Raw genomic sequence first — 14620 nt, forward strand, 5'->3', positions numbered from 1 at the left:
TATAAGAAAAATCTAATAGCGAGAATATATTCAAATTAATGCTAGGAACAATTTCCCTTTTTTAAGATACAACTTTAATGTTTGAGATCTGTCGATTTCTTCAAGAATTTTAAAAATAGAAGATATTTGATTAAGAATGAATATGCTTATAACTTATTTTTTATAGTCATTTCGATATGCTTTTCTGAAGCTAACAGCTAATGAGCTTAAAAGAACAAATGACTACAAGGGTATATTATAGACATGTCAATATTATTTAGATTCTCAAAGGTTGTAAGAAAAATTTAATAGAGAGAATATATTCAAGTTAATGCTAGGATAAACTAGTGCTAGGCTGTCGTTTTTTATAAACGTTTTTAAAAATAGGCAAATAGTCATTTCGATACGACTGTATTTAATTAACAGTTAAGGACTATAAAAGTACAATTGGCTACAAGGGCCTTGTGTAAACATGTCAATATTACTCGTTTTTTTTTCTTTTTGTACAAAAAAAGAACGTGATCTTTCTCATATGTAAAATATGCCTGAACTATTTTTGATGAAAAAGCCAATGATTATTCTAAACTTACTTTTATACATTTCAAGAAAGTTTTTAAATCATAAACATTTCTGAATGAATAACTTGATAATTGTTCAAAGTATAATGTTGAAATGTTTTATTAGACATTCTCAATGGAGCATTTTGAAATTAAATCTTTTCTATCTAGATAATTACAGGTGCATTTTATATCTATTTCAGAAATTTACTGCTATAGCTTCTCTTTGAAAGGAAGTTTAAAGTATATTTTGCAATATTTCTCATTATAGTACTATCTTTAGCATTATTTACGACTGGAAATTTCAAAATCTCAACTTTATGATTTAAATTCTGTTGCAGATTGTATTAAGTAAATGAGATTTGATTGGTTTCATAAACATCTGTTTTTAATTCAAATACACTCAAATTAAGCAATATAAGAATAAATTTAGCTTTGCAAAGAGGTATAGCTTCTTTATGTGAAAGCAAAACAGTATATAAGTCCTGGAGCTGCAATCAACATTTACAATTCATTTTACCTCTTCAAACTAGCTGCTAGGAATAACCCTTGAGTCCCGTGATAAAATGAAGGCCAGCATGAAATTTCTTCTCATGGTTTTAGTTATTGCTGTTATCACTGCATTCTCAGAGGGTAAGATAGAATTTAACTATTAAAAATCCAAATTTATTATTCGAAGTCTGAAGAAGTTTATTTTTTACTTAATGATTAATTTGAAAGAGAATTAGTAAAGATATAAGCCTTTGAAAAAAATATTGAGTTGAACTTTCTAAACATATGTTATTATTAAAAATATTCAATACTTTCACTCATATAAAATAAGTTAGCAAATCTTAATCAAACTACTTTTAATGCCTACAATTTGTTTTCCGCTAGCTTTTTACGATTCGTTTCATATTCAGTGCATTCAGAAATTTATAATTCCATTTTTTCTGTTTCAAATATAGTACTTTTATTTCTGCCAACGATTATTAATGTCTATTTTTAAAGTGCTTCAATGCAGTTTTTTAGTATGCTAAATTTTATTTAATAGTTCTCCTTCACTTATCTTAATCAATCGTTCATTGAACACTTAAAATAACACATAAAAATGAAATCTAATTTGCACATCAACTAGTAAGCTTTTTTAAAATATTTTAAAGAGTAACTAACAGCTACGTTTTCAGAATATTTGGTAGTTTTGTCAACATTACAAAATCATCACCGCAAGTGACCTGGGATAACGAGACGTTTCATATGACTTTTTGAATCCATTTACTCGTAATATCGTGGAAAATAAACAAATTTACCATATAGAAAATAATACAAAATACTAAATAAATAAAAAAATAATACAAAATACTAAATAAATAAAAAAATAATACATACTATTTAATAAAAAATAATACAAAACATAAACTTAGCTACTACAAGAACTTTCCATAAAGTGTAGAAAGTAGACAGAGTTTGCATCAATAGCGTTAAATTTCAAAATAATAAATAAAAATTATATTTGGTTGCAATAGCATAAAATATTTCAGCAAAAAATGGTAACATGCAATGTTTTAAGCGAAAATTAAGATAATTGAAATAATATCATATATTGACAACTACAAAAAATTTAAATCTGAAGAAGATACCTCGGATATTTATTTGGATATATTAAAAGTCGTATTATTTATTCTATGTAAAAAAAAAAAATTCAGTTCATTTGGCTATTTTTCCTAAAACTAAAGATATTTTATTTACTGAAGTAAACATTTGCAAAATAATTAAAAATTACTTTTATACATAAAAGACATCAACACTATACAGTATTACACAGAAAATGGGACCCAATTTAATTAATCTGCATTTCACAAAATATTTCACAACACACAACAACATTTCAAAACAAAATTTCATGTCTTGAATACTTTATATCTTGAATCTTTAAAAAAGAAAATTTCCTCTTACCAACGATATTTTTTAAAGAAAATAGGGTTAAAAATAAACAATCCAAAGATTAACTTATTATTTAATTCAATTTAAAAATAAATTTGAACTTTTAATTCTTGTAACAAGAAACATCAATTAGCTTAATTTTCACCATCTCAGTTTGTTCTTAGGGAAGTTAAATATAGCATTAGCTTATTTTGCAAAACTAAATAGTCATTAAAAATTAAATGAACCATTAACGGAAAATAATTAGCTAATTTCTTTCATTAAATTTTTGTCTAAGGAAATTTATCGCCTGATTGCGACTTAACTCTGCTAATTGTTCATTTTTTAAGAATTATTTCAAAAATGTATGAAATGAGTTTTCATACATTTTCAGTTCAATATTGCTGTGTTTTCCTTTATTGAATATGTTTAAGTTAACTAAAAATTTATTTTTTGATTTAAAAAGTATAAATGAATGATTGCTTTTCTTTTTACAGCACAGTACAATGGTTATAATGGACCTGGTAAGATACTTTTCGTATCAATGTACCTTATCTATTACCTATTACATCTTGAAATGTCACAACTAGAGCACTAACTTAACTTTTATTTTTCAAAATAAATATGGTTTTACTGTGTTTTAAGCATAATTATAAAGTTAAGTTCACTTTTAAATGTTTGTAATAGAATTTTTAAGCTATCATTATAATTTTTTTCTTCTGAATTTCTCTCCTTATATTTTAATAATTTAGTTATGTAGTTATGTAGTTAGTTTAGTTATTTTATGTACTTAGTTAGTTACTATTTATTTTATTTATATAATTTTTGCAATAACCTTCCATAGCTCATTTTATAGTAATACAATGTTTAATATTTTATTGTTTCTTTTTACGAGAAAAAATAGAAAAAAAAAGTAAATACATTTTCTTTATTGTGTTTTGTAAAATGTTTAAAATTAGTTTGAAAATGCCATGATTTTTTTTGCAATTTTATGAAGAGAGTTTTCAATTGAATATATAAATAACCCTGAAAATTTTTAAAATTTTTATGATTTGTATAATTCCTTCATTCGAGCTTATTTATTTTTAAGAAATAGGTAATTATAAAAAACATGTTTATCACTGTAATGTAATCGGAATTTAGCTATGAATTTCTACTGAAGTGAGAGCTGTGGAATATTCTTTAATTTAGAAATTATAATATTTTTTGATTTAAAATTTTTTTAAAAAAATGGTATATAGAGGGATAATAAATAATGTATATAATCATATCCTACAACCTCTTTGACATTTCCTTCACTTCCCTAAGCATTAGAAAGGTAATTTATTAATATTTTAATAAATTTGAATTAAAATAATTTTGCCTTCCATCTATAATTAATTTTAAAAAAGATTTCTAAAAGGTCAGATAGACCAAATAGCCACGCCCTTTATTCTTGATAGACGCTTTGTTCATCAGTTTACTACCACTTAAAAAATGTTTCATACAAACCTCAAATGTTGGAGGGTATGAATATGGGGTGATATTGTATGGGTAATATAGGGTAGTAATAATAGTGCGTACAGGATGAATTGAATAATATATGTAGGGGGTCTCTCCTTGGATCTAAAACTGATGTTAAAAAAGGAAAAATACGATATCAGTTGTAATAAAAAAAGGTGGAATGCATATTTATTGCCGCAACTTTTGATGCTACAAACATTTGAAGAAATGAATTAATTTGGTAGGTTTTTCAGAAACAATATTTTATAGAGATTTAGCCAACAGTTTTACAAAATTAGTTTCTTTAACACGTTCACGCCGGGGTGACCCACCGGTGGGTCACGCTAGATTGTCTCATCTTGGCAGCGCATCGGAGTAAAAACTGGTAACAATAAATTTCATTTTTTAGTTTTTTTCCTGGAATAATAAAAATCCATAACTACCAATTGTCTTTAACGGATGCAATTTTCACATTGAATTGCTTCTTCGCCGTGATAAATTTCCGTACAGTGAATTGTTATTGTTGAGAATAGATTAACTCCTCCCGAATATTATCTAATATTGAAATAGTTCTTCTACCACCAGTATTTTCTCTTTTCCCGTACCAGTATTTTCACTTTTCCCGGCGTGAGAGTGTTCAAGTTTTGTTGTTGACGTATAAAAGTGTATATCAATATTTTATTTTTGTTTTCAGCAAGAGGTGGCCGTGGCAGAAATGGAGGTTAGTAATATGATAGTTTGATTAATTTCAGTCGTCTACACTTAACAAGGCTCCCATAGTCTGATTTTTTTTCTTAAAGTGATGGCAAAAATGATATAAATTTCAATGCTTGAAGCTGCCATTAATTTCTTTTAAAATTTTAATTAAGAAAAAAACATGGGTGCCAAGCAAATCTGAGGAGTAATTCTGTAATTCTTCTCAAGTGAAAGTTAAATTTAAGAGTCTTACAGTAGCTTTGAGGAACCTTAGCTACTACTACTCAAATTCATTTTTTCCCCGTCGTGAAAAGCCAGATAAATGTTAAATGTTTTTAATTCATATTAAACAGTACTGTCATGTTTTCATTGTAATGATTAGCTCAAAGCAGTAAGAGTTACTTTAATAACTATTTTATTATGTTATAAAAAAAATAACTTAGAGAAAAATTCGAAATTTTTATGATTAAATAATATTTAAATTTTCTCAAAGTTAAAAGCAACATATTCTTTACAACTAACAAATACTTGCTTTCTTTAACAGGTTTTTCTCGGGTTTTCGGAAGTTTTTAATAGTCGTATAAGTTTATGTTAATGCTAGTAGGAATTTAGAGATTCCACTTTAATATTTAGAGATTTCATAGGGCACAGTTCTCAAAGAGACATTTTTTTTGTGACGAAATATCAGATAGTTGTGGTTACCCATGTATACTTGCTTACTTCTTCTGAATTTCACACTTGTCAATTCTTCTAGATTTTCAGAAGATTTTATTTTTATATTTCATGCTGTAGTAAATTTTATACGTTCACACTTCAATCTTATTTGAAAAAATGTTATTGAAATTTATTTTGACTGCGGATGCAGAGATACCAACTTGCTCCGGACAGCTGATAAATACCTGCGAGGGGTAGTCTTTTAATGTATGATTCCTAAACTAAACTCAGTGGCACGACAGCTCATCGAAGTCTTCCTGTGCCCCTCTCAGTTTTCTTGACCTATGTATGGGCTCTGGGGTGCAAGAGCAGATGCTACGGCTGGATGGTCAGCTCAACGCGATCCCCCAGTGTTTAGTTCCTAAGCATGCTTTATACTCATTTTATCGACCCACTGAAGGGATGAAAGGCTGAGTTAACCGTGTCCGAACCGAGGATCGAACCAAGGACCAGTGGCACGACAGTTGATTTATTTAATTCACCATTTAGTTCAAAATAAAATTATTTAGTTATACTTATAACTAACATTGGTTATATATAGTGATTAAACTAACAATAATTAAAGTAGAAGCAAAATAAGTATGTCAAATTAGCAACGCCTACATTTAAGTTGCCGTTTTTTATTCATTTACATCCTGATTCTGATTTTGAACGAATGCTTTTAATTTTAGTTATGCAAATTTTAGTTTGCAGCTCTCTCGGTTTTTTTACAATAGTTTGTCGACTCCGGAACAATTGGCATCTCTGCAGTTAAATATCGGATGGAGTAGGTCTGAAAATGTGTTTTAGCGTTGATCCGCCTTTAATATAAATTTAAATATAATTTCCTACCATTAGGAAAAAAAACGTTTTTTAAGATTTAAAAGTTCTTCTTTAAATTAATAAAATTTAGTGTCAATGTAAATTGCTATTTCGCAACCACCTTAAATATTGTATGATGTTTAGATTTCTGGATTGGCATGGATGTAAATGTATATTGGATCCAAGTTTGTTTCTTTTTGTTTTGTAAATTCTTAAAAACTCTTGGGAGTCTTAAAAATTTCAAAATGTAAACTCTCTCCAGTTTAATCTTGAAATCAAGGTGCAAGTTAAGAAAAAAAATTGCTGTTAAATTGAATATATAAGTAACATGTATGCCAATTAAATTGATAAATATTTTAAACATCTAATAAAAACCATCTTATAAAAAGTAAGTAGCATTGTTATCTTGATGAGAGAATTAATAATAATTTTAAATGTAATAAAATGAAATGTATTATAAGATAAATAAGTGTAAAATAATACTTGATAAATATAAATTGGTTATTTAAGAATTAATTATGTAGAAGTTTGTTTTATTAAGGATTTACAGAATTTGTAATTCCCATTATAAATGCTCAATCCTTTGAAATTCAATTAGTAGTAAAAACAATATTCATTTATTATGAACTCATCACTATATAACTTTAATTTATCTATTTTTAGGAAGACCATCAAACCAAGGTAATATTCTTTTTATGCTAAAATTCTTTTCCTAAACTTCTTGTTATTTTAAAGATTATTAATCACCAACAAAACGAAAAAAAAATATGTAGCTGGCGAAAAATTCCGCATTATAGTAAACTCTTGTGCTTCGTTCGTAGTAGTGGAACTGGGCGTCTGAGGCATTACGGCCCTTTTCCCATTAAACTTTTGTGCTATTGTAAACATTTGTAGTTATTGCTATATTTTTTCCTTTATTAGTGGTGTGCATTATAACTTTAACATACCTGCCAACTTTTAATCCTTTCCATTATCATTTTTCCCAGTGGTATTAAAATGGAATTAAAATTTCAGTTTTAACCAAAAAAATACGCTATATTTGAAAAACTTAAGCTGGCAACCATGATAGAAACACACATTAATATATGTGCTTAATTTTTTTAAGAATAGTGGTGATCAAGATCATTTAAAAATTAAGTTTATAAAAGAAAAAATAGCATATATTTACTACTACTTTAAATATGAAAATGAAATTTTACGCCAAATGCGTAAAAGTTGGCAGGTATGCTTTAAATCAAATTTACTAAATTAAGAATTACATATTTAGTTATATTTCTATTACTATTAAAAGTTTTTCCATGTTTATGAACTGACCTTACTAAATCCATGGGTATACTTTACGTATACAGCGTTACAAAAACCTGTCCCGGAGGCATAATTTTATGCCAAAGTATCTCGACCGGACGTTTACCGGACCGGTACATGTAAATCCGACTGAAAGCGTCACAAGCAGATATGTTCCAGGCATCAGGGTTGTTACAAGATTTTTTTTTAAATGGCAGCAAAAAAAAAGAAAAAAAAAGAGCGAGAAAAATATAGCTGTTTTTAATCTACCATACCAACCAAAATAATTTATTGTTAAGGAATTAGAAATAGATGCAAAAAAAAAACATTTCTGTGTTTTGTACTAATTATCAAATGTAGATTTAAAAGATGTAAATGCTTCTTTTTTTCAAAACCTTTTTTTGTTTTGTTTTATAGTTATTAAAAGCGGGATTAATAATTGGATTAATATTAAAGTAAATATTTAGCAAATAAATGTGAAATAACTACGTTAAATTATATTCTTTTGAACTACGTAAGAGCTAAGCTGAATAGTAATAGTTTAATTGCATCGCCTTAGAGCTGCGCAATGTGCTTTTTAACGACGATCAGGCAAGCATTCCTGAGGATGATCCGAAGACATGACATCACGATTTTGATCCTCTGCGGGAGTATAATTGTGAATCATAAAGGTGATATTACTTGATCTTAAATATTTCAAATTTTAATATAGTTTTTGTACGATTCTGCTTTTAGCCAATCAAGGAGGAGGTTTCGCCCAGAGAAGTGGCCAAGATGGCTTTAATGTGAACTATGGTCAAGGAGATCTTAATAATAATCAGAGAAATCAAGGAGCTCAACAAGGAGCACAACAAAACCGAAATGGAGGAGGAGCTTATGGGCGAAGAACTTACGGTTGAACTTATTAACTGTATACTAACAACTAACTGTATACTAAGGAAACCAACTGTAAAGAAACTAACTATAGACTAACAACTCAACTATAATATAGAACCAAAGAATGAAACATGAATAAAACACTTTTAAAAAAATGGCCTCTAATTTAGTCATTTTCTTTTTAAACTACATTGTGGAGCAAATTTGTTTTCATTTACTGTTGCATAAGGATTTTAACTCATGTTGCATATTTTTAACACGCTGAACGACACGGTAATTTTGCATGGCTTGCCTGTCTGGCCAAACTGTAATTAACTACTAACTAAAACTGCAAATATTAGACAGATTTTGCTTGTCTTATAAGGTTTAGCATGTCGCATCTGAAAAAAGTGGTGAATTATATAAGACTACGAATTGTTTAAAAATAGTGGTGGATAAAAATCTGCTAAATTAAATTTATTAAACCAAGAATCACAATAAATAAGTAAATTTTGAATAAATTTTCTGCAATTCCATGAAAGAGTGTAAATTTTATAACTCTATATCATGTTATACGCTGTCAGCCAGCTGTTTTTCGCGGTCTATGTGAAAGGTCAGTGTCTGCAAGCGGTGGTAGACGCGGCATAAATGTAATTTCAGTGTTAGCCACCGGTGGTTCACGCGGCCTAAATGGAAAGTCCAGTGTCAGCCCCCGATGGCTGACGCGGTGTTCAACGTGTTAAGATGATTCCAAATATGCAATCGGTTTCTCTCTCCTTCCTACAGTTTTTAATCAAATTTTCAGTACATTTTTCGACGAAATTTACGAGTTTAAAAACTTTGCATATGACATGGGATTGCATAAATTTTGCGACGCAGTTTAGTTAGGGCACATCATCTGAATTAAAATTGTATAAGAACCCATACTGAGAAATGTCATCATACACCGCTGAGGGTGCTTCTCTATTTTGAACTGCTTTAAACGTGTGCTTCTGAGGTGGTCATTATAGGGAATGCACCCCTAGGGACGTATGGGGATATTTTTGGGAATGGGCTCCTATGCAGATTTAATCCTAATGATGTGCCCTAACTCCCTTAGAAATCTGTCGCAGCATTTATAAGAGTTAATGTTTTATAAAACGTTTTTAACCACTTCACGTACAGGGTTCTTGAAAAAAAAACCTCCAAAGAAATCATTTTTTTTAATGTAAAAATTCGTACTTTAGAAAATTGTCTTTTCTTTTCATTCGGTGGACAATTTTTATATTCTGCGCTTTTGCTCCATGGAAAAATGCTATATTCAGAGATGCCAACAGCTCCGGATACTCCAAAGTAATTACAAAAACGGTAGAAAACTACAAAGCAAATTTGGTAAATATTTGGCTATTTTTGCTTGCTTTTCAAATGGCATAGCATGACAAAAGTACTATAAAGTGGTGAATTATATAAGACTACGAATTATTTCAAAATAGTGGTGGATAAAAATCTACTAAATTGAATTTATTAAACCAAGAATCACAATTGCTAAACTACCACTTTAAAATATATATTTGCTGTCCGGTGCAAGTTGGCATCTCTGCATATTTTATTCTTGAATAAGTAAGTGTTATAGCTAACAATCCAATGTAAATGATAAATATCAATAAAACGATTTTTTTCCTCAGCTTTCACAGTGCTATTTTCAATTCCCGATTATATAAGATAGTTTTTCGGTAACTGTTTTACTACCAGTTGGAAAATCCATTCTCGAAGAGAGTGAATGTTGGCAGGTATACATATATATGAATGAAAAAAGTTTTGGCGGTTAAAAAATAAGTTTATAATTTCAGAAAGAAAATGAAACCTAAGTTTTGAATAGAAAAGCTTTGGAATTAAATTGATTCTTATGTGAAATCCGGAAGAGTTGGCATCAACCCATTTATATTTATTATCATATGACGAGTATCAGGCAATAGATTAGTGGTTTTGGAGACTAAGTTTCAGGAGAATATATTAATCAGGTAAAACAATATTAAGTGGTAGAAGTAATATGGGTATGCTTAAAGTAGTCGAATAGTTTTTGGTTTTACTTAAATTTTACCGTAACCACGTCAGTTTTGAGGATGATTGCATGATTTTTATTATAAATTGGGCAGTAGTTGGCAAACAATTATCTGGTAAATCTAATAATCTCTGTCATCTAGTAAATTCAAAATAAAATAAATCACGTACCACTAGCTTTCTTCTTACCCTGTTTTTAGCTACGCTGATAACGCCATTTACCTGGTTCATTCACAAAGTTCTTCTTTTACTTTAACTCCTTAAATATCAGTGGTTATTTTATAAAAAAAATTCTTCTTGCATAGAAAAAAATGGTAACAAATTAATTTCACCTTTACCGGAACTCTTGGACAAACAGGAAAATGAAGCAATACGCACTAAAAACTGTAATTATTATTGAGCAATAAAAGGAAACTATGTTGCTATGTTTCTAATCAAGGGGAATTAACTTTATCAAAACTCCCTATATATTTAATTTTGAAGAAGGATCTATAGTTCGTTCACCAGGAGTTGGCACTTGGCTCCGCCTACATCACGTGGTATCGGATGATACTATTTCGCTATTTTGGGGAAGAAGGATGTGAACAAGGCTGCTATTTGGCGATCGTATGACAGAAATATTTATTTCTCAATCTTCATGTGCATATTTTGAGCATGTGCATTTTATTTCATAAACTTGTTGATATTTCTCTCTTTTTATTAAATAGTTTGTTCTTTTTGAGATATTTTGCTGGCGAAAAGTTTTTAAATATAAATTAGCTAGAATAACGAAAGGTATAATAGCTGATGATAAAGCGAAGTAAGTGACTGAAAAAGAATTCACTGTTTGTGTTTGGCCCTCACCTTCTACATCAGAAAGCCTCCACGCGGTTTCTTATAAGTAGTCTGCTCAGACTATTTAAAAAGTGAACAGTTTGGGCGCTTGAAACCAAATTCTATTTTAAAAGTGACTGAGAGGAATTTCTCATATATATTTGAGAATTGAATCTGTAGTCGTAGACAAGTAAATAAGACAAACAAATCATATTCAAAAATTAAGCAAATTTTTAGACATATATTTGCTACTACTTTTTTTCTTTGCTAGATTTTCTATTGAAGGGCTTTTTCGCAAGCTGGTTTCCCTTCATAGTGGTCTGATTGGACTACCTATAAAAAACCGTGTGGAGGTTTTGCGCTCATTAGAGGTTATCTCGATTTCAAACGGGGAAATGTTTTTCCTCTTATTCCCCCGCGCTGAAATGAACTCTGCGTCCGAGGAGGTGGAGCCAAGTGCCAACTCCTGGTGAACGAACTATAGTTATGAATACAGTTGCATACCTGCAAACTCTTCCTGATTTTCCGGAAGATTTTATTTTCATATTTAAAGTGGTAGTAAATATATACCATTTTTTTCTTTTATAAATTTAATTTTTAAATGATTTTGATCACCACTATTCTTACAAAAATTAAGCGCATATATGAACATGCGTTGCTGTCATGGTTGTCAACTTAAGCTTTCTCAAATACAACGTATTTGTTTGCTTAAAATTGAAGTTTTAATTCCATTTTAATACCACTGGGAAAAATTATAATGGAAAGGATTAAAAGTTGCTAGGTATGCGGTATCTGGATATTGGTGGGAGCTCGGTATTTGGCAAGGATCGCATACCTGCCAACTTTTAAGCCCTTCCATTATCATTTTTCCCAGTGGTATTAAAATGGAATTAAAACTTCAATTTTAAGCAAACAAATACGTTGTAATTGAAAAAACTTAAGTTGACAGCCATGATAGTAACGCATTTTAATATATGTGCTTAATTTTTGTAAGAATAGTGGTTATCAAAATCATCTAAAAATTAAGTTTATAAAAGAAAAAATAGTATATACTTACTACCACTTTAAATATAAAAATAAAATCTTCTGGGAAATCCGGAAGAGTTGGCAGGTATGGGATCGCCACCCGCCGATGCATCTATACTAGGTAAACCTGTACGTACAAGTCATGAAGTTTACGAATATTTGCTGGGGAAAACGGTTGCCACGAGTTCAAACAAATATATTACATTAATAATTGCAATCCACGGTGGGTGTTACGTACCACAATTATTAATCCTTCCGCTCCGACTGTCACAAATTCATTTATTTCATTTATTAACAAAAAATTGGGTACCTGGGCCGCGCAGCGGCCCCTATCCCATACATCATGAATTAAAAACATTATGTGAAAACATTTTGATTTTGCAACATTATGGTATGCAATGATAAAAATAAAAAGAGAAAAATTAACACAGATATTAAAAATTGATTATTTTCATTATGTGAAATTATGATTGTGATTTTTATTTACATAGTGATATAATTTGTAGCAGGATATTCTATTGATTTATTATATTATATTATTTTTAGTGTTCTATAGAGCTCATAGTTTATATTTTTGATTTTTCACAGATGATTTGGATGAGCTGCAGGATGGCCATGGTTGATGAAGTTCAGGTTGCTTTGAGGATGTTGGTGATTTTTTCTGACGTCGATGATTTTATTCACTGTGATGATTCTGCTGATCTGGTGTAATTTTGGAAGGAAGGATGATTCTGAAGCTGTTTGGAAAAAGTGACGTCTGTTGGGGTAGAACCTGCGATCTTTGTGGTAGTAGTCGGGTGTTCTATCCGTTCGGCTATAGTTTGCTTGATTTTATTTTCGTTGATGGTGAAAAGATGCATCTGAAGTGTAAAAAGCTGCTATTGGTCGGAGGTGAGAATCTTTGCTGTAATTTTCATATGAGAGGTTTTGATTAAAATTTGCTGCTTTGCATTTTTCTGCTTTTCTGTAAAAATCGGCGTTTAGTTTATTGATGAATTCTGATAAGGTAGGAATTTTGAGGTCGATGTGACTATTTTTGTTTCTAATGAACCAACGGGCGCGACTGTCACAAATATGTGCCAGCATAAAACCATATCAATCAGGGTAAAAAGATAAAACTGGTAATCAAAGTAATTCTTTAACTGTTTATTTGTGGGCGGAGTTATAATTGTTTGATTTATTTAATTCACCACTACTTTGTTCAAAATAAAATTATTTAGTTATACTTTGAATTAACATTGATTATATGGATGATTAAACTAACAATAATTAAAGTAAAAGCAAAGTAAATCCGTCAAATTAGCAACGACTGCATTTAAGTTACCGTTTTTTTTTTAATTACAACTTGATTCTGATTTTGCACGAATGCTTTTCTGAATCACCCGTCCCCAAGGGGTTAATGTATAATATACCCACAGTGGTAGTTACGAATAACTTGCTTAATTTCCACCACTTTTATTATTTCTATTTTAACACAAGTACCATAAAAGCATACCTGCCAACTTTTACATATTTTGCGTAAAATGCTATTTTTATGTTTGAAGTGGTAGCAAAATTAATGTTTTTCCATTCATTTATCGGGTTCTAAATCCATCCTAATCCTAAAAATCCATGTCAATAAAGATATAAATTTATAATAATAATAGGATAGCGTGAATAAGATATTACAAAACGAGAAGTTAGACCTGAAAATAGCGACCATTTTTTCGCCACTTGGCGAATCAACAAAAGTAAGTGGCTACTTAAATTAAATAAACCACCGGTCACTTTCCCCTAATGTGTTTTTTTCAATCATTTGATAATAATTGTACATCGATGCAGAAATAGACTCTGGATAACAGAAATTTCAGTAAAATGCCCAATATCTTAATTTAAGTTTAATCGTCCAGAATCCATCATTTTCGGGTGGAAATATTGATATGGAAGGAGAGTTTTTAATCAATCAAGAGAATGTCTACTTTCTTCTATGTTTAATCAAGAGAATGTCTACTTTCCCCGGTGAATGTCAATAACTACATAGTTGCCTCGGTGAATGTCAGAAAAACATTTGTTATATCCGATTTGATATTAATTAATTAGTTGATATTATTATATTTTTTCGATATCTGCTGAGGATAGATTAGGAGAAATATCAGTGTTCAGAGTACCGGTTAAATGAATACTGGTCAGTGACGCTTGACATTAAAAAAAAATCAGTGTAGGGCAGGGGTGGCGATACACCAACGTGCCATTTTTTCTAAAAAATTGCTTAATGAGGTCATAAACGTGCCGTCAAATAATTTTGACTTCGTGATTAATGGGAAAATAATAATACTTAACACTATCAACTCAAAACTCTTTATTTACATTGAAAATAAATACATTTTGACATGTCTTAAAACAACTTAAAGTAACATCAGTGTGACTTCTGTTGTTGCAGATTCGATGACAAATAACTTATGTTAGGTTTTAAAATGTTAGTTTAAGCAGGA

At 29.8% G+C, this 14620-nt stretch overlaps 1 protein-coding gene across 1 annotated transcript; it reads left to right on the forward strand.

Moving 5' to 3' along the window:
- The first annotated feature begins 1058 nt into the window (after positions 1-1058).
- On the forward strand, positions 1059-8362 carry LOC147801031 (uncharacterized). Its single transcript, XM_087155887.1, has 5 exons — positions 1059-1169; positions 2936-2962; positions 4615-4641; positions 6795-6812; positions 8151-8362. Exons 1-5 carry the CDS (start codon positions 1103-1105, stop codon positions 8312-8314), a joined length of 303 nt encoding a protein of 100 aa, XP_087012013.1. The 5' UTR covers positions 1059-1102; the 3' UTR covers positions 8315-8362.
- Positions 8363-14620: the final 6258 nt, after the last annotated feature.

The sequence above is a fragment of the Parasteatoda tepidariorum genome, chromosome 12 (assembly GCF_982258835.1).
Source record: "Parasteatoda tepidariorum strain Cologne lab strain chromosome 12, Ptep-v5.0, whole genome shotgun sequence".
In the NCBI taxonomy this organism is placed as follows: domain Eukaryota; kingdom Metazoa; phylum Arthropoda; class Arachnida; order Araneae; family Theridiidae; genus Parasteatoda; species Parasteatoda tepidariorum.